Source organism: Amblyomma americanum, chromosome 1 (assembly GCF_052857255.1).
Source record: "Amblyomma americanum isolate KBUSLIRL-KWMA chromosome 1, ASM5285725v1, whole genome shotgun sequence".
Lineage (NCBI taxonomy): Eukaryota > Metazoa > Arthropoda > Arachnida > Ixodida > Ixodidae > Amblyomma > Amblyomma americanum.
Window position 1 is genome coordinate 238,080,161 of NC_135497.1, and position 21,060 is coordinate 238,101,220.

General features: G+C 50.2%; 1 protein-coding gene across 5 annotated transcripts in view; it reads right to left on the reverse strand.

The window, feature by feature from the left end:
* Nucleotides 1-21,060, reverse strand: part of LOC144114798 (maternal embryonic leucine zipper kinase-like) — a 130,872-nt gene that overhangs the window by 63,958 nt on the left and 45,854 nt on the right. For 3 of the 5 annotated variants that reach the window (XM_077648760.1, XM_077648764.1, XM_077648765.1), the window contains 2 exons: nucleotides 18,836-18,907; nucleotides 7,976-8,033 (listed from right to left, as the gene is read on the reverse strand). In XM_077648760.1, coding sequence (XP_077504886.1) covers nucleotides 7,976-8,033; nucleotides 18,836-18,907 — 130 coding nt within the window. The remainder of the gene's footprint in view (nucleotides 1-7,975; nucleotides 8,034-18,835; nucleotides 18,908-21,060) is intronic. The other 2 variants (XM_077648762.1, XM_077648763.1) reach the window with 2 other exon arrangements.

The following is a 21,060-nucleotide window of genomic DNA, read 5'->3' on the forward strand; positions in this document are numbered from 1 at the left end:
TTTTAAAAAAACGTGGTTCGAACGTCTCATCTAAGTTGGCAGCACCTATACGCAGCACACAAAGCACGGCATACGGAAAACGTGTTTCCTTCGAGGCGTGTCGAGCAGCAACCAAGTTCGTAAAAGGTGCGTGAATGCGAGACGTTATGTGCAGATCCTACGCACTGTTAATGTGAACTTAGAGAAGGGTTTTCTTTTTTTTTTTATGGGGTTTAACTTCCTAAAGCTCTTCAGGCTGTGAGGGACTTCGTATAGTGGAGGTCTACGGATAATTTTGACCGCCTGGGGTTCCTTAACGTGTAGTGTCATCGCGCAGCACACGGGCCTCTGGCATTTCGCCTCCACCGAAATGCGACTGGGATCATCGAACCTTTCGGGTCAGCAAGAGAAATGTTCAAATTTCTTCAAAGCGAAGTCGCATTGATACGAGTGATCTGAATGAATGAGAGACCTGATACGGGCTGGTTGGTACATGTTTACGTAAAGGGTGTAACAGCGCTAAGAGGATACAAAAGTGAACGAGACTTGCGCTGACTGGGTATATGATTGAGACATGTGAGAGAGCATATGACGTAAATATGATTATTTAAGAAATGCAAATTCTTGTGGGAAAAGAGCTATCGACGGGCCGCTGATGCACGCGTAATTTGTTTTGTGTATATTGCAGGCCTCGGAAATGAGCCTCGAGGTCTCATCTTTACACCTGTCGATGATAGCGTCGGATTCAAAGTCGCTTCGCAATTTTCGCGCTCAGCAGTGCATGGCTAGATGGTTTCTGCGTGACTTGTTCTCGACACCTTTGGCACGCTCACGTTGATGCAGTGCCCCGTCTCACCGATGTAAAAGTGGCCGCATGACGTCGCCATCTTATATATTACACCAACGCTACAGTCAACAAACATCTTGCGATTTTTCTGACAGCCTTTCTTTTTTCGTTCTTCCTCGTTCCCGCGTTTGCACGGTTAACCTAGTCTCTTAATCAATGATGCTGAATAATTCCTCCCGATGTATGTGGCTGTGTGGTCTTTCCCGGTTATTTCATTTTTTATTTTCCCTTGACATGCTGCCTCACATGTCGCAAAAGATCATTAAATCTCAATAAATCAGAGACCCCCCCACCCCCGAACAGCAGTTGCGGGGGCATCATCCGATAAAACCAAGGTCGGCGCGCCGCCCCCGTAACGATGGGAACCAGCTCAAGATGCCTTCCCAGGGAGCAGCGGGGAAGCAAGGACGAGAGAGAGCAAGATGGAAAGAAGGACCGGGAAGAGAGGTGAGACGACCAAGAAGGACTCGACAGACGGGTCGCGGATGCCGAGACGAGAGGCCGCATTCCGACGGCAGAGTGGTGTCACCGCAGTTGTGAATAGATGTGAATAAATTAGGCACAGTGTAATCGGAATGTTTGGTGTGGCCTGGCTGAATCGGGAGGAGAGGAAAACAAAATAGATGAGGGAGGAAGAAACCTGCCTGACTGCCCCAAATGATGAAGCAATTTCGATGTTGTCCCGCAATTTAGGCTCGAAATATAAGAGAAGCCGCCTCGCAGCAGCAGCAACAACAACAACAAAAGAAGCCCACCAAGCGGAAATGGCTACGCCGGCAGTTGCAAAATAAAAACACATTTTCCGCACAAGCCAAACAATGAAGCTACGATTCGTTTTACGAGGAGTGTTCAACAAGTTTTGGCTTTCTGAATTTTTATTAACTGGCGAATTTGAAAGACGTTGCATTCAAATGAAAGTCTGGAAAGTCATATTTCGCAGGAGCACGCGAGGCGCGCACTTTAGAGTTGCTCCTTCAATTTGGGAAGCAGCCGAGACGGCGCGACATCCAGGTTGCAAGGTGTAGAAGCACCGCTGGTGTCAGGTGGAAGCGCGTCGCCGCTGGTGGGTACTATACCAAAAAGTGATGTGGTTTCGAAGAAAAGGAACTCCCTGACTTCCCGCTTCAATGCAACGTCTTTCAGTTACATATCAGGAGGCAAAACTTATTGAGCACACTCCATGGTGGCTTGCTTAGCTTGCCAGAGCCGATTTCTCGCGCGCTGTGCACGGTCAGAGACGCGCGCAAGTCGCTACAAACGCCGAATGGCAACGAAGACCTCACGCTGTTTACGCGGAGCAAAAAACAACCGAGGCGAAGCCCTCTGCCGCTACACCAGGGGTTTATCCTCTCTCCAAGAACACTTCGCAGCCTGCGCCGCACAGACGTCGGCCATTTGAATCCGGCTTTAAAACAGCGCGCACTTGGCGCATTAGAGGCTCGGAATCGCGCGGAGCCTCGGTGTAAACGCGAAAACTGCCAACCAGCCGAGCGAACCCGCAACAGAAGCGTTTCTACGCAAAATACCCGAAAGAGAGGGGAGAGGTGGATGAATGGGGGCGCACGCCTCGGAAGCCCTCGCGACGGGAAAAACATTTATTCAAAAAAAAAAGAACAAAAACACCGGTGAATCGAAAGAAAGAAAGAAGTAGTTTAAGCGGAGAGCTAACCGCGAGCGGAAAAGCGTTAAAGCCCGCACGCCGCAGCACCTCCGCAAGACTCACCGCGAAAGGTTTTTCGCGGCGGCGATTCCTGAAGGCGCTTGCGCGCCCAGGAGAGGCGGCGACGTTGACCAATCGGAAAAAACCGGAGCCGACGAAGCGGCAGCCTCAATCTGCGCGACCAGCGGCCTGAGAAATTAAACGCACCCGAGGGGAAGAAATTTCCTCCCTGCTCGCAGCAGGGAGCGCCGCCGACGAAGAGCAACCATGGGTGGAAGAAAAAATAAAGAACGACCACGTAAGCTCACGCAGCCACAAGCGAAGGCGGGCGAAAAAGAATGGTGGCGCCTAGAGGTTAGCAGCCGCGGCCCACACACGCGAAAAGCCTAAGCGGATGTGACACCACCGCGCCGGTACGACCCGCTTCCAAAACGGCACCGCGCCAATTCCGTGCAGCAGTTCCCAAAACAGTGGCGCGGCCACAGGAATGGGGCGGGGAGGGCTACACCCCCTCCTTCCGCCATGCCTCCCTCCCATCGCCCCACTCAGGAGGGATTGTTCGTCCGCCGAAAAGCCTCAGAATTTTTGGGGAACATTTATTGAGCCGCTTTTTTTTTTCCCCTTCCAACTTTATACGCGACACGCACCACCCCAGTAGCGGTTACAGCTCAAATGCCGGGGCTCGAAGTATTGAAAAGACGCCAAACCTCACACTCGTCCCATTCCCGACGCGCAAGCCTAACTGAGCAATCGCTCAGCTGGAGGCCAAGGCGGGAGCAAAAGCTGAAGTTCCACAGGCGACAGGTTGACACCCACAGGCCCCATGGATCGCTCGGCGCACAAAACACGCGCCTATCTAAACGGCGCATCGACGCTGCACACGACGGCCCAGTCCGCGCCGTGATGAAGTAGGCCAAGAAACAGCGGCAGAGCGAAGCAACGGCCAAGCATGCGCGCCGCCATGTTGCATCCACCAAGGCGACCGCTGAGCTTGCCGCCTCGTCGAATTAATGCAGTTCTCGATTTCGAAGACCGGCTGCTCCTTCACATGCATCGGACTCTAGGGAATACACGGGCGTTTTCGCATTTCGCCCGTACTGGCACGCGGCTGCAAGTCGAAACAGCGAGCACGTGCTCCCAAACTGAACGCCGCAACCGCCCAACCATCGCAGAGCTAGGGTATCGAACTTTCGTTTCAACTCTTTCCTTACCACGACCATTCAGATCGTTCAGTTTGAACGATGGCGCAAAATGGATTATTCTGCGCGGCCTGGGCCGCGTCTGGACAAGTAGCACCAACAGGCATGCTGCAAAACAACTGTACTGCAGCTTCGGATTCGTTTTTTTTCTTCTTCAGTCGTGTGAGGGAGTATCTTTAAACTCCCTGCGAAACGTGTCAGCGCGAAGCGAGCATGACGTCCAAGGTGGTGCCCTCGTTTTGCACAGACCCTGCTCAACAACGGCGGTGCTCTCAAGATTCCGCAGCCCGGAACATCGACAGGTCTGTAACTTGAGTTTAGGCCGTTGCCGAGGAGATTCGCCGCTTTCCGAGCCTCGATGAAGGGACTGAGGGGGCATGTTCTAAACGATTCCATGTCACCAGAAGTATAGCGGATCGAGTTTTTTTCCAAAAGCGCTTCGCGCGAGCAATTGTTTTGTGTGTTTTTCTTTTACTCACCGGAAAGCTTAGAATGAAGAGTTGTCACTTTGAATACACGTTTATGACATAGTAAGGCTTAAAGTGAATATCAGATTTTTAATTCTCTTATTTTCTGATTGAATATATTTGATATTTTTGTGAATTTTTGTGCCATTCCCTCTAAATGTGCCAATCAGAATTTTTTCTTCGTACACAATGCGCATCCTTTTTTTTTGTCATTAGAAGGAGACCTCTTTTAGGTATACAATATGATGGCTCCAATAAAGCAAATTGTCTTATTTCACGGGTGAATAAATTTTTTTACGCGCACACCACCCTGAAATCGCCCGTTTTTTTTCTAGAGCATTTGCATATTTTTCGCATATTGTAATAAATTGATGGAGCGGTGTCGCAAAGCTTTTTATCACTGCACTATCCTTTTTAAGCATTCTTTCAGTGATTTCCACATAAGTGGTTTGCCGTAATGAAAAAAAATGAATATTCTGTTAACGCGACGCGAACTTTTTGGCACAGGAAGCAAAGGAGGCTTGAATTGTTCGTTTGATTGGGAGTTATTAAAAAAGCAGCTGCGCTTCCAGCAAATTTTTTTTTTTTTGGCAGGTGAAGAAAATGCTGTTCAACGCCGTCCCGCTGCAGTCGCTCGACTACTAAACCGGGGTAGTCAAAAGTTTCGATGGAGGCAAAACGCAAAATGCTGCTGTGTGCTGTCGGCGAACATTAAATATTCCCAGGTGGTAGAAATTGTTCCGAAGCACTTCACAACGCACTTCTCTCTCTCTCCCTACTTTTCTGCTTCACCCACGGCGCGGTTGATGTGTCCTCCTAAAAGGCGACATGTAGTTACGGTGTCTTTCGTTTCCAATAATCAGTCATTATTTGTAAGGCCCGATAAAACGCCGAGTTTACATAAGCAGGTTTCGCAAAATATGGTACAATATTGGATGTCGGAAATACATTCCAAATACCGCACTTTAGCATCGTTTCTGTGCGTGTGCTCCCGAAGAATAACTGGCTTATAATAGGCCGCCACAGAGGTCCCTGGCATCGCCAAAAGTATGACACTATCATTTGAATCATCTGCATTCTATTTATCTTGATACGTGTCGCTCTGTGAGGAAAACAACTTACATTCAAGGAGGCGCGTTCGGCCCCAGTGCGCGCTCCCGAAGCGCGATGAGAAGAGTGCGCACAAATATGTCAGACGCCCTAGCAGACTACGCGGTTGTCCCTACCCTCCACCGAGCGGCGGAGTGAGACGCGCATCGAGGCACCCTAGTCGGTGCCATAGAGAGGCAATCGCCAGGGTGTTATACTCCAGCCTTCCAAGATGGGCTTTATTGGTAACTGCCGACAGAAAAAAAAAGAACACATCCTTTCAGGAAAACAAGGTTTGACTTGATATCGCAGCGTATACCACGTAGTAACGCCTCCGGACGCAGAGCTTGCCAGATACGTAGTTTTCTCAGCATACACAAGTCGCAAGAGCACTTGAGCCTGACAAGCCCGCCCGAGGACAATGAAAACATTCTCCGCGCAAGGGACTATACCTTTGTTCCCTTCCAGCAGCTGTTCTTGCACAGGCACTGCACGCTGAAAATGACTAACACACCTCAATATTACTGCTTGTATAAGGTCACAAGCCAACGTGCCCACACGCCCTTCCATGCTTCAGAAGTGCTACTATCTATAATGCGGTTTTCGTAGGCTCCTTCCCAAACGCATCCGTGAAACATCTCGAGGGTAGCCAGAATGGAGTGACTGGAGAAGAAAGCGTGCGAGCTGCAGCTGTTCCTCGGAGCGAGCCTGCGATGACAAGTTTCACTGACCATAAATTATTCGACTTATATACGTGAAGAGATGGTGGTGACGATGACAACATGGTGGGCCTCACCCTTCGCAACAAGCGATCACTACCCTGGATCGGGCCGAATGAAGGAAAAAAGGAAAAGAAAAATTACGACCTTTTTAAGCAATGCTTGGGCATTGTCTCTCTCAAACCCCCGTCTCATTTTGGCCAGTCTGCAGCGCTTGCGCGTCGTTCAGCCGATTCTGCAGCCAGTGCCAACTACTCGGCCTGCGCGTTGGCTGGTGGTGACGGAAGTTCACCGCAGCGTGATTCACCTCTTCCTCGCTCTGGTCAAATTTGGGGTCAATACCAGCCTAGAATTCAGCTCTTTGCGTTCCTGTGCCCAGTGCGCCGCCTCCTTTCCTCACCCAGCAGATCTTTACTCTTTGTGACGTCGCATAACACCCTCCTTTTATTGCGAAGCAATACTACTTTAGGTCGCACTTCAGCCCGTTCCGTGGCGAGGCGGTGGTAGGCACCATTGACCTTTAGCGTGACGTCACACCACGTGACATAGAGTGACGTCACACCAGCTGTGTAAAAACGGGGCCCCATCTCACGCCGTCGCGAGGCGAGGCGGTAGCCACCAACGGCGGCCTAACTCCCGCTCCTCTCACGGTCGGTGTGACGTCACACCAGCTGTGTAAAAACGGGGCCCCATCTCACGCCGTCGCGAGGCGTGGCGGTAGCCACCAACGGCGGCATAACTCCCGCTCCTCTCACCAGGGGCGCTACGGTCAGAGTGACGTCACACCAGCTGTATAAAACAGCTCCGCTCCTCTCGCCAAGGCAGTCATACAGCCAGATGTTACGATGGTGCCACCAGGCTTAACCAAGCTAAGCCACGGCCGTTTTTTTTCCGTACCCTGACCGATCAGTGCGGTGCAAAGAGTTTTGTTCAGACTCCCTTCACAATTCGTTCACTTCCACTGTCTTCAAGAGCTGTCTCACCTTCTGTTTCCACGATGGTTCATGTGTTGCAGTCAAGGGGTGGGGGGGACTATTCTACTTTCACAGACTTCATGTTTGATTTGATGATTTTTTTTTATTTTTGAGGGGTTTAACGTCCCAAAGCGACTCAGGCAATGAGAGGCGCCATAGTGAAGGTCTCCGGAAATTTCGACCACCTGGGGTTCTTTAACGTGCACTGACATCGCACAGCACACGGGCCTCTAGAATATCGCCTCCATCGAAATTCGACCGCCACGGCCAGGATCGAACCCACGCCTTCCGGGTCAGCAGCCGAGCGCCGTAACCGGTGAGCCACCGCGGCGGATACTTCATGTTTGGGCCATCCACTTCGTAACATCCTCTCGGGACTTACAGCACCGGTCAAGTCGGCTCTCGTCAAGCCAGAGTCATTAGAAACGGATGCGTACTTCCCAAAACACGAATGCATAAGCCACGCGTTTCACTCCCGTATTAAAAGTGCAAAGGGCCCAGAAAGGTATCCACGTACGCGAAAAAGAGAGGGAAATGAGGCGCTGAGGGGCAAAAATTTAGAAAAATTCCCGATATACAAGCCCTCCTCCCTCAGCTTCTTTTCCATCCATTCGGTCATCTTCTAGTCTTCTACCGCTACATAAAGACAACGGGGAAAGTGGGGGAGCTTCTACGGGCCAAGGGGACAATTTGAATTTTGACCTGTTTTTTTTTTAACCGGTCAGGCGTTAAAAAGAAGTTGCAATGAAAGAATACCTGTTTTTCCCATCAAAGGCTGCGCATTAATCACCATTCTCAGCACGGGCCCAGTGCCGCAGAGCAATTAGCGGAAAGGCTCTTCGCGTACACAAGCTAGCATACAAACACGGCCCTCCGCTCAACCGGACAAACTACACACACTACCGCAGCGCCAGTACATGTAAGGGCAAACAAATAGCGATAAGGAGAGAGGGGGACACGCGCCGGGCGCTCGACAGATAAAACGCGGAGCGACGCAGAAGGCGTTAGCGTCGACAAGGTACGGGAACGGCCGGCACTTACCTCTTCTTGACCGGCGTGCCCTGGTTAGAAAGGTTTGCAGCATTCTGCGAGGCCAGCGCTGTGGAAACAGAGAACGAACACTACGAGTTAGCCACTTCATCGAGAGTTCAGAAAAACAACAACAAAAAAACACTTGCACGGTATGCTTGCACGAGCGCACGCGCAGACGTCGCATTATTCGCCGGGCACGCAAAAGGCGCCAGCAAAAAGCGCAAGCGTTTCAACCAACGCCAGAAGTCTTCAATGACTCGTGTTTATCTATCTCGCGCAACACAGTGCGTTAGTCGCGTCTAGAAGGTTCCTCGAGGCCTTATCACTAATTGAAATAAATCTTCGGCAAATACATATAAAAGTCGCGAGGAGCATTTGGCACCCCCTAGCGGCTTCCCGACAGCTTGAGCAACGCGCCTGACGCACTCGTTCTTTTACTGACCGACATCGCAGCCGCCTTTCGCTTTTATTCAAACCGAGCGCACCCTCCGCGCGAACCTCCGGGCGACGGTCGTCGTGCACGCGGCAGACACAACCGGCGCACCAGGGCCTTCCTCCCTCCAAGCGAAGCAGTGCGGAGAACGTCTCTGCATGGCTGGAGCCGGACCGGCGCTTGCGCGGCTGCACAATGACAACGCGGGCTCAGGCTGCAATAATATTCGAGCGAAAGCTGACGACTGCGAAGCGCCGCCGAGAGAGGCTTGTCAGACGCCCGACGAGTTTATTCACTGAACGTTCCGAGCCAATGACTTCCGAGATGCGCGCGCACTTCGAAAGAACGCTCATCGAAGCGCTCTCGGCAGTGCGCGCACCGACAATGACTGGAAACAACGATGAAACTCGCCAGGAGAAAAGGAAAGAAAAAAAAAAAGGACGGCGACGACAACAGCAACAAAGGTTGAGGCGAGGAGAGTTAATCAGCAAGGAGGCAAAAGAAAATGCCACAGAAAGAGCGCATTAAATCTGGTCCTGGCAGCACGAAGCAAAACGAGAGAGAGAGGCCCCGGGCTCCTTACCCCGTTTACTCTTCGCTTTCCTCTCGTTTCGTTCGAGGCGAAACGACAAACACAACGACAACAACACCAACAATCCTGATCGCTTCAATCACTCTCTAGACAATGAAGGGAGCACAAAAACAAGAGCGCCGAGAGAGAAAGACGCCGGCGCCTCGGGGGCTTCAAGCGGCTGCGCCCAGAGTAAAGTGCGCGGAGAGGGGAAAAAATGCGAAAGAAGTAAAGGAGCAGGACGGAGAACCAGAAACGAGACGAGACGGGGGCATCCGTACACGAGCAGCAGCGCGTATACACAGGTTATTAATAGCGCCCGAATTACGCGTGACTCCAAGGAACCATTTCTCAACGAGTTCAGGCGCGCGCAAACCAGCGCCAGGCCAACAACCCACGACCAGCGCAAACAAGCCCTTCTTTTCGCCGTTTGGGCCGGAATTGTTCTTCCTTCTTATCTCTTTGTTCTTTTTTCCCCATTCGTCTCTCTTTCCCGGCCTGCGGTGGCTGTTTTTCGCCCAAGAAGTTGGACGCGCGTCGCGGAATACCGTGCGGCTAACGGCGATCAAAGGGGCCCGCGTTCACAGACACGAAGAGCCGCGAACGACGCCGCCGGCGCGCACAATACGCAAAAACCAGCTGCAGAATCAGCACGTGTGGCACGCGCAGAAGCAGCGGTGGTAGATAAACTGAGTGTGTGGCATTACAGAACGACGACGACATAAAACGGCGCATAAGGTTTAAAATCGATACAGTTCACCCGCAAGGAAGATGTGCAACACACGTGCGACAGAGGATAAATCTGAGCAATCCTTGAACGCCGTCTAAAAGCTAACAGTCGGTCACTAGCACTCGAACACAATTCCCTCGCGCGACACGCTCTCTGCATGACAAGAAAGAACTCGTACGTAAAAAAAAAAAAAAACCCTATAATTGAGTTTATGGGAGTTTTAACGTCCGAAAGCGACTCAGGCTATGAGGGACGCCGTAGTTAGTGAAGAGCTGGAGAAATTTCGACAACCTGGGGTTCTTAAACATGCACTTACATTGCACAGTACACGGGCCTTTAGAATTTCGCCTCCGTCGAAATTCGACCCCCGAGTCAGGGATTGAACCCGCGTCCCCTATAATACTGACGCAATGAGGAGCATCGCGTTCGGTGACAACGGGCCGTGCAAAAGAAAAAGAAAAACCACGGCACATTCGATTCCGCGGTCGGACAGCATAAGCAATAACCAGCTCCATCACAGCGCGAGAAGCAGTGCGCAAGCTGGCTCACAGCAACGAAGAAATGGACGAGGTGTCCAGCGAGGCACTGGCCGCGCGAGGTCGAAATGGTTCTTCGGCGTGCTAAAACGAGTGCCACTATAGTGCACCGCTGCTTTAACTCCGTACATAGACTCCAACACCCGAACCAATACTGATGATGCCTATGGGACCATGCACACGTGGTGGGATAGCAATCGGATGCCGGCGTAACTAAAAACCAAGTCAACGCAAAGTGCAAGAAGCCGCGGCCAACTTTATAGACGCGGACACAGCTCGCCCCGCGCTGCTAACCGCCGATCCCTTGCATACAAAGCGCGCGGAGAAGACCACGAACCACGTCACGATGAGGAGGAGGAGGATCAAGAGGGGGCGGGCGCGCGTGGTACACAAACGCGGATCCTCCGAGAAGCCGAAGAATGGATGGCGTCGGGCGCGATATGCGCGGCTTCAAGCTTGGCGAGCCCCGGGCCGGCGCCGAAGCAAACAATGCGCTGTTTCCCGGCCGCGTCGAGTGTTTGTTGCAGCGCATCCCGCGGCCCTCCTTGGAGGAGAGTGAGAGACCATGGCTCGTTAGCTCGGCAGCCACTTAGCCCAACAACGGCCTCTCCGGGATAAGGAAATCACTCGCTGCGCATGCTGGATGCTGCCCTTTTCGGCCGCTCTGTACTGCTGCTGATTCCGAGGGCGCGCTTTGCCCTTCAGCGCCGAACCACTCTTCGGCGCCCCTTTCGCTCGCTCGCCGTCGCTTCTCCGAGCGAAAGTGCGCGGCCGAGTTTGTTCAATTAGCATCGGCTGCGGTCCTCGGCTGCGTACTAACGATCGCGGTTGGAGCACAAAAAGAAAAGGTGAATATAAACGAGCGCTGGGACGGAAGAAGCGGAACAGAGGCGGCTACCCCGCGCGAACGAATACTGCGAAGAGATTAGCGAAGCGCTACGCCACGCCGGCGCTCATTGCAAATCAACAAACGCGACGCTTGTGCCAGAGCAGCGCTTCATCCTAAGGGTGGCGAAAGATTGACAGGATCCTTCAGTGCAACTTGGAAAGTTATATAAGAATGGGCGACGCCGCGTCCCAATGAAGATGATGGAAGAAGGGGGGGGGGGGGGGGGTATGCGACACCTGCGCGAATCATTTCTTTATTAAGGCCATCACAACGACGTGCGCGAGTGTTCGAACATTTCGCGAGGCACCAGCAGCAACCATAACAGGAGATTAGACATCTCAGAACAAAGGAGAGTCCATTTTCTTCTCTCGTGGAAACCTGCAGTCAAAGAGTAAATTTACAAGATGAGGGCGCGCGAAAAAACAGATATGCATTGCTGCATTGCTACGGTGGCTAGAGTTGCCTTAGCGTTGCCTGGTTACCCAGTAACTGGTATTCATTCCAGCACACGGAGCATGCGTGCTTCCTCACGCTTCCAGGCTTTTCACTAAACTCGTTTGCCTTCACCGCGCGAAGACTTTTTTTTCCCCGCGAACCCACACCCGGTAAAATTTTCTCCGAGACTACAGATCGCATTCAGTACGACCTACAATACCCTGAAAGCACAGCGGCTCATGGCTAATGCGAGTGGGTATGCCGTGATACCTGAACCACGAATCGCGCGGAAACGCTGCAGAGGACCCAGTGGCTAAGCTTCCATTCGCCCCTAAATGGATAACTTCCCGGATTCACCGGTGTCACACTGCCTTGCTAAGTCAGCAACGACAAAGAATTGCGTGTTGTACGCCATACTGAGCGCGATAATACGCGTGTGGGTATGCGAGTCAAGAACAGTATGTTTCTGAGCACAGCTCGCCAGAGACCGGCTAACCGCGATGCAAGAGCAATAGTCTGTAAACCGAACCCATGAAGACAAACCCCGTGCCGGACCCCGTGCCACCACGGACCAGTGCCCCTCCAATGCATAAAGCATCAGCTTCGTTCATGCGCGCTGAAGGTCCATGGAAATCAAAGCGCCAGGGTTCGAAAAGCACCAGCTACTTTAAAAATTGTAGGAGATAATATTAATTAGTACAAGCTACGAATTCGCGAAACACCTTTGAGAAATAACAACCGAAAAATTACGAACTTAGACACGCTTATTAAGTTTGGTTTATGGGGGTTTAACGTCCCAAAGCGACTGAGGCTATGAGGGACGCCATAGTGAAGAGCTCTGCAAATTTCGTCCACGTGGGGTTCTTTAACGTGCACTGACATCGCACAGCACACGGGCCTCTAGAATTTCGCCTCCATCGAAATTCCACCGCCGCGGCCGGGATCGAACCCGCGTCTTTAAGGCCAGCAGCCGAACGCATAACCACTGAGCCACCGCGGCGGCTTAGACAAGCTTATTAAAATCCGATGACAAACTTATTTCAAAGCTTAAATATACAAACTTCCAGAGAGATCAATTTTTTCGGTCGCAAAATATTTAAGTAAGTGACTAATCAGAACTCAGACTGTCTTCCTGTCGCTTCCAACATACCTCGTTCAGATACTTTTTTATTTGCATTAATAATGTTAAATTCTATGATGGTTGTTTGCTGATGACTGCATTTCGTACAGACAAACCCCTTCGCTCAGAAATCAAGGTGACCTTACTGTGTCATTGAATAATATATTACGATGGTGCAGTAACTGGGGGGACTGCTCTGAACTGAGAAATTAAACTTCCGTTGCATTACCCACAAAAACGATTCCACTCCATCACAGATGCCAGTCAGGCCCAGTACCCTTACAGAAGTAACTAACTATTAGTGAGTGCCACTAACTAAGAAGTGGCACTCACTTATAATTTACCTTGGACCCTTCATATCGAAAATATTTATTCATCAGAATTACGTAAACTTCGCTTCCTCGGGAATAAACTAAAAAAAAAAAACACCGAGCAGCGTTAAACTACTAGCTCACCTATCACTAAAATGGCTGCAACTCGAGTACGGGTGCATTGCGTGGGACCCTTGTAGAAAAATTAATATAAAACACCGTGAACGAATCCAGAGAGAAGCAGTGAGATTTATTTATTCTAAACACTCATCACCAGGACTCCTGAACTGAACTGATAAAAGCTAATGAAGCTGAACAGCTGGAAGTTAAAAGAAAAACTCCACCCTGAATTTCTTTGCTCGATTCTTAACCGTGAGCTAGCTATTGATACTTCACCATCCTATCACCATCTGTAACACGGCACACTGACTGGCACCATCACCGTGACTCAATAACCTTACTTCGTGCGAAGAGATGTGTTAAACATTCATTTTTTCCGCGCACGATGGCCGAGTGGAACCATTTTCTATTATCATAGCGGAGTGCTCCCGTGATGCTGCATTATGCTGTGTGCTCTTTTCTGTACATTACGTTCTTTTGAGTTCTTTTTGTATTCCCCCCCCCCCCCCCCCCCCCCATTATCTGATCATTTAAGATCCACAGTATTGAATTAGTGAACGAATACCGGCCTACTTAAGGAAAATCAACGAGTGCTGACAACCTGAGCACGTTGTTGCAGCCGCCGCCTGACACTAATCAACGCAGCTGCCTCCCCCACGAGCCCTCGATCAATAGACGGGCAACAGTTGACGCGATGCAGATTCACGTTGCAGACATGCTGCAGATTCACTGCAAGTTTTGAACAAACTGGCTTAGAAAAAGTGATTATCTTCTTGAGCCACTGGTGCATATTGGCCCTTTATCCAGAGGGGACGTATTGCACCGATGCTGACATGGGGCCAGCTCAAAGCAGCCTCGCGCATTTCGAAAGGGGTATCAGACCAAACGTAGCAGGGGGTGGCAGACAGTCAGGTTCGCGGAGGAGGCTGGGAATTTGTGAGGATAAGATGGCCGCAGATGGAACAGGACAGGGTTAATTGAAGGTCAATGGGAGGGGTCTTCCTTCTGCAGCGGACGCAGTTAGTTTGATGATGATGATGATCGGCCCAAAGCAACGTCGGAGGATAAGAGAAAAATTATAACGCGCTTGAAAATTCGCTGGATCAACACCGCGGGTGTGCTGCCAGGCACTAACTCACGTCGAGACGCACGGGTTTGGGCGGCAGCTCTAACTAATGTTTTACCGTTGCCATAGCAACAGTCGTAATTCTGAGCAAGAATCGCGCCAACTGCAGCGCACGTCATGTCGGGCAGCTTGCACTCTCTAGTGAGAAGGCGTTACTGCGAATACCGAACCGTTGCAAGGCTTTCAATCTTCTCCTAGGTTGGGCATGACACCGGGAACTGAGAGATGCGGTCTGCCTGCACCCTAGAGTTGGAACCACTGTGATGCACAGCCTGTGTCACAAGCGAGAAGCAGTTTTATTTACAGCTACAGCTGCACGAGATATGCTGTTGCTGGGAGCTGTGGCGGCGTTGTCGTTATGTGCGTGACGTGTGAAAACGGGCGTTCATTCTTCATTTGAAAAAATTGGAACCTCCACCTGAAGACATCTTTATTGGGTTAATGCCCATAAATGCAGAAGTGGTCATTCCCTACTCAGCATTTACAGATGGCGGTGAGTCCTCATACCACTACCAGCGCTGTGGTTAAGAGATGCTCCACGCACCGGCAGGTGACTGTTTCTATTACAGCCACCGATAGGGATGGTGTGACTCATGTTGCTGTCCCCGAGCAACCTTTCACGCAGCTGGCAATGGGACAAGATCGTACGTATGTACATACGTACGGTGATGAGATTCTTGGTCGATGCTGGTAAGCGTATGAGTGCTTTCGCACTAAAGCTCCGAAGCCCTATTTTCTCCAGCCTCGATACCCAGAAGCAGCTGTGTTCACTGCACCTCACCCATGAGAGTCCTCAATTATGTAAATGAGGTAAAATGACTCGCGTAACATACAAAATGAAGCGCCACTGATGAATGCATACACCTGGCTCTTGACACAACGGACGAAAGATTGCTGCACATGTCCGCGCAAGCAGCACACGTCACTTCGTCCGATCATACCGGAAGATGTCAACTGGGCTGATATTGCAGTAGACAGCTGTATGATAGCATACGGCTGTGACTATATAGGGCAACATCGCGGCTGTCTCTTCACTGTACGAGAAACTTCGCACATGACGCACCAACGTAAAGGATTCAAAACGAAATATGAGGCTCGACCTGCAGCAGCAGCTCCTGAGCGCCGGCGTACACACTGAAGCGCGGTGCTGCTGCCCAAGGAAGGCGACGTGAACACCCAGAAGCAAAGGAACGAGAACTTGGGGCAGTGTGGAGGAATTCCCGAAAGTATTCGAGCGCAATAACCTGTAACCGGTTCACTCAGCATATTTATCCGCTCATTTCCATAGGTAAACTTTGTGGCCACTATTCTGGCAACTAAGGGCGACAAGAAGGAAAGATTCGCTTGGGTTGTTCGCCACCTCTTTTCGCATGCCACTGGTTTATAACAACATCCGTGCACTAGAGGCTACGTGGCATCCTATGATTTTTCGCGTGATTAAGAAAGATCATCTTGTAACGCTGCCGCGACACGAGAGTTCTGGCGAATAGTGAGCAATAGCGCATTTCCGCCACTGCAACCCACAAGTTGTGGTCTTTCACTTCTTGCGCTGTTTGCAGAAAGGCTGTTTTGTGTTCACACTTCTCCATGAACTTCTAAAACAAACTTAAATTTAGATTAAAGGAGCTTAGCTGGAATCGCTAAATGCTGACAGTGCGTTGCAGCAAGGTAAACAAGCTGGTGAGATTATTTTTTACTTTTTATCGTTCGTAAAGTTGGTTTCCTCACGCTAAAGACTGACCTAATAATGCAATGGATATGCACTCAGTTCTCCCAAATGGCTGCAACGCCCTGAGCGTGCTTACTTTTACGCAAGAGTGCACTTCTGTATGCTATAGCGCGTGGAATAGGCGGGAAGTGGGGAAAAAAAAGTGAATTGCAGCCGCAAACTTCAGTCATCCCCGCAGCGCTGAATGCACCTGTTGTGCGAGTGCTTCGGCGACACAGTAAGACATGGTTGACACAGTTTGCCTGTGTATATATATATATATATAAGCAGATCAGCTACATCAGTGTTTGCTGGCTAACGAGATAAAAGAGCTGCTGTAAATGCGTGACTATTCTGGTGCCAGCAGTGCGAGAGCTTGGGAACAGGAAGTTTCCATGCTGTAGTGGTCGCGCGGAATGCGTTCATTGTATCCAAGGTTCGTAGTAAGTGGACTTCCCATGTTACAGCCAAAAATCCGAAGTCGCAGAGTGCAAGCCCTCTATGCCCACGTACTTATTTCAACTAGACCTTATTACGGTACTTTACAAGCTCCCAAATGCAGTCACATGTTCTCCGCCGATATCCCTGGTGCCAACAAGCTGGCTTATGGACGCGACATAACTAATCGCGGTAGAAGCGCTCATGGAGCAGGCGGCATGTCGGCCTCCTCGCCATTGTCCTCATTAGATTCCTGGTAGTGCGAGAGTTCGCATATACTTCGAGTAGCAATTTCCTTAGTGTACGGCTTTCCAATGTCGGCATCATCGTACATGCCAACGAAGTATCTCCATGCGACATCAGGTCAGGCCAGCTGCGTATTGACGACGCGTAGCCACAAATCCACATGCATCGGATAACGTGGTGTTAGACAGCATCTGCCCTCGTTCTTGCCACTTTTTCTTGGGTCCCCAAACGCTGCCTTCCGCAGTCAGATACATCCACGGGACCTTATCATTTCACAGCACGTGGTCGGTCAGTTGCGATTAGTACGTACTGAAGACGCGCCGCTGACAAGACACCTTGAGCACATGAATTATGCCCATGTCAAGTGCTGGTGTTTCTTGTCGCGTTTGGTGGCAGAAGAGCGTGGTCAGTGCAGTGAGGGAAGGCAGCACATGGTGCATCGCCCAGTTGTTGAACACAGGAAGGACCTTGCTATTATTTTCGCAATGTCATTGTCAAGCTCGACAAGCCACTCAGCGAACAAGTCACCTGTCATCCCCATGGCCCCCTCTAAACTTATGCCTAGTGACAATCGTAAAAAAAAAAAAAAAGCATCATTCAGGCCTTTGTGTCGTGCATGTAGCGTACGAGAATGTACTATGTAGCTTCCAAAACACTGCACCTCGCAAGTATTCCTGATGACGAACGGCGACCGCTGGTCGCTGCTGTTCATGCGCCTGCACAGAAAGCCACAAATGCGCAGCTTACTGCACTTCCCACCTGTGCTAAGCGTTGACTTTCAAGGCATGGTTTTTTAACGCCAGAGTGTTAAGGAGCTCGTGAGGCAGAAAAGCCGGTGTCATCGTCACCGCGGCTGCCGAGTCTTTGTCACGTCGTTTGTACCTGAAAAATCCCAGGAGCACCAGCGGCGGGGGCCTTGCGCATGCAGCTGCTCCGTCAAAGCGCGAAACCAGTGCACCCTCCACCGCACCTCCCCGTGCGGCTCGGCCCGATAACGCTATATCTTTCTAATAAAGGCGAAGCTTCAGCATACTTCAAGTTTTGATGGCCCCATCTGGTAAAGCTTTAGCGACATTTCATAGCTCCCGTATTTAATTTTAACGAGTATGCTTTTCTGGGGTCTCCACGCCATTTCCGTAGGAAGAGGGGAGGGACTGGCATGGCGGTTAGCAGATGCTCATCGCTCTTTGCTCCGGCAAGAAGCACCGGTTTTCGACTGCGGGGCTGAGTTTACTGCGCCTCCTCATTCGCTGTAACAGAGTGGTGCAGCTACAGGTGTTCATTGTATCTGAGATGCAATGCCATTGCCCTAATACATATTTTGACGGTAGCACCGCCTTTGTTCATAATAGGCTAGTAATTAGTAGATGTAATTTGTTTAGATGCATCCCTTACTGAGCTGATTTTGTTTACATGCGAATATTGTGAGCTACCCCAGTGATTAATCTGTGAGGGCACTGTATGAGTGATCTGCTTGTACAGAAATAACTTTTCCACTTTTCCTGAAGTGGTTCAGCGGCTTCAGAAACGCATTTTATCCACAAAATTTTCCCCACGATTGAAAATATTTCCACCCCAATTTTAGACAAGCCTTGCAGCGTAAGTGCAAATATTTGTTAAAGAAAAATTATAGCAAATCCTGGATTCCTGGCGGGCACATTCTTCAAGTAACCAGCCAAAATTATGTTCAATAGAATTTTGCCCTAACAGGTGCTTTGTAGGTCTAAGCGCACAGACTAATTTTCTGGTACTTAGAATGTTGGCACTTCCGGCTGTTTAAAAATAGAAGGCGGTTTTGTTATGTAAAAAGCAGCGATAGGCACTACAGCAGTGAGCTCAGCTGAACATTTTCACAGTGGCCAGGACAGTCAGGTCTAAGCTCTGTTTTTGCCTTAACCACCAGTACAATATCAAGGATACTGCCTGAATGTAGCTGTTGAGGAGGCTAAAGCATGCCGTGTAAGTATTTTCCAGGTCAGCTAGAATTTTTAGACGGGGCGCTGTAGAGGGATACAGAATGCCACCCTTATCGTTCATGTCAGTGAACTCGGCTGGCTTGGGTTCGCTGCCGTTCTTTGGTCATTAGAAGCAAATTCAGGCAGCTTTCAGAGCCTGTCTTCAAGGCGCCATTTTTTTTGCTACATAACCGTGCAGCTAACAATACGAAAAAGCGTTAACAATAGGAGGGCGCATAGATGAGACGTACACATGAGCGCTTGTGCATGAGACGTACACATAAGCTCCTGCGTGCCACTGGGAGAGCTTTGCTGGCCAGCATCTGCGTACAAAATGGCAATGAGGATGTCAGACTATAGGTTTCCCGTAGAAACTGAGTGGGAAAGGTTGTTAAATGCAAGGCAGATTACAGTATAACTATGAACGTCTGCTCAGGTATTGAATATGGGTATTGCAGCCAGAACAAAGACTGGCGCATAATTCTGATAAGATGCCTGACTGGATCCTGGCTCATTCTACTTGTCATCAGGTAACTGAAACTTACACGTTCTATTAGGTACTTCAACAGTGACAACACGCAAGACAGTGTTATATGCAGTCCCGTAGCTGTCGACTTGCTTATAAAAGCCTTGCATTCCATTAGGCTGGTTTTCCCATGCACTCAGGTGCGACAGAAATAAATGAAGCTTGTCAACCGATGCAGAATTTGTACCTAGAACTCCAGCAGTGAACCGTGAAAACACATGGGCTCAACACTTGGAGAGCCTTTCCTACTGCCCGGACAGCATGGCAGCAGAGGTGTGCAGCTAGTAAAAGGCGACTAGCGACAAGGACAGGCGTTTTGCTACAGCCGCTACACTGCCGCGCGCCTCCGTCCGCGCCACTAGACCAGCATTCTGGTTCACTATACCTGGCAGGCTGCCAAGGCTGCGCGCTCGCCATTATGATCGCTGTCGTATTTGCATCTCCGTATGCGCTCATTATGTGGAAGCTGGGTGGTGCCCATATTAGGTACTCGCTCCGCTGAGTGCTTCAGCATGCGCTCCGGCACACTCTCCACTCAACCACTTGTGCCCACGATCCAATTTTACACGACAGTGTATACAGCTTGTTTGGTCGAAAAGCCATCGGCGTCGTAGTAGTTGTTGGCACTGCGCGTCAGAATTATTCAGGGGCTGCGTAAAAATCAGAGGTCACGCACACTCAAGTGAATAAAAAACCGGGGTCTAGGCCTGGAATGGAACCAGGGCCTTTGGTGTTCAAGACGGGGACACTTCCGCTCCGCCACGGCGGCTTGATGTTTGAACATGAATAAAGGCGCGTCTAGTGAATGCACGGGTTTCGTAGAAACGTATCTGCAAGATCTGTACTGAGGCGCACATGAGTAATTATGAGCATGTAAATTACAGATGTCGACATTAAGCGAATACCATGCGTTTTCAGTAAATTTCCTCCGTGCTTAGAGTGCAGTCATAGCGCCATCGTGTGGGACCCCCTGAAACACCCTTCGCCATGCACGGCACTGGCCCGACAGATGGCGCGCGTGTAGGCGACCTTTCTGCGTCAGAGTAGTGCCGTTCGTTTCTGAACAGGTGTGATGAAACCGCAGCCGTTTACGAGTGCTAGTGTGAAGCAGCGTTTAAGTTTTGAGAGGCCTCCTAGAGACTCTGAATGTTTTGTCCAACAGGAAAGGCGTTGCGCCGAGTGGGCGATGGCGTTCCATGGTCTCCTAGGCAGCGTTGCAACATGCTGTAGCGTCCCCCTCTTAAGGACGAAGCTTAAGCGTCACTGAGGCGCACATGAGCAATTATGAGCATGTAAATTACAGATGTCGGCATTAAGCGAGTACCATGCGTTTTCAGTAAATTTCCTCCGTGCTTAGAGTGCAGTCATAGCGCCATCGTGTGGGACCCCCTGAAACCCCCTTCGCCATGCACGGCACTGGCCCGACAGATGGTGCGTGTGTAGGCGACCTTTCTGCGTCAGAGTAGTGCCGTTCGTTTCTGAACAGGTGTGATGAAACCGCAGCCATTTACGAGTGCTAGTGTGAAGCAGCGTTTAAGTTTTGAGAGGCCTCCTAGAGACTCCGAATGTTTTGTCCAACGAGAAAGGCGTTGCGCCGAGTGGGCGATGGCGTTCCATGGTCTCCTAGGCAGCGTTGCAACATGCTGTAGCGTCCCACTCTTAAAGACGAAGCTTAAGCGTCCTTCAATTTTTTTTTCCTCAGGCTCGCTTCCAGCCAGCAATTAAATTTTGGTTACATTGAAAGTGCACCAAAATCTACTTCGTAGTATTGAAGCTAAAAAGACAGTGTTCTACGGATGCGAAGTTATGAAAACTGGAATACTTCATTACATCGAGGTTTAACTGTATGTAGTTGTCACAGCCTATCTAAAATAATTATTCAAATATAATTCCAGTCTCTAATAAAAATAAACATAATAAAAAAACGGGGTAGCATTCTCCTGCACTCTC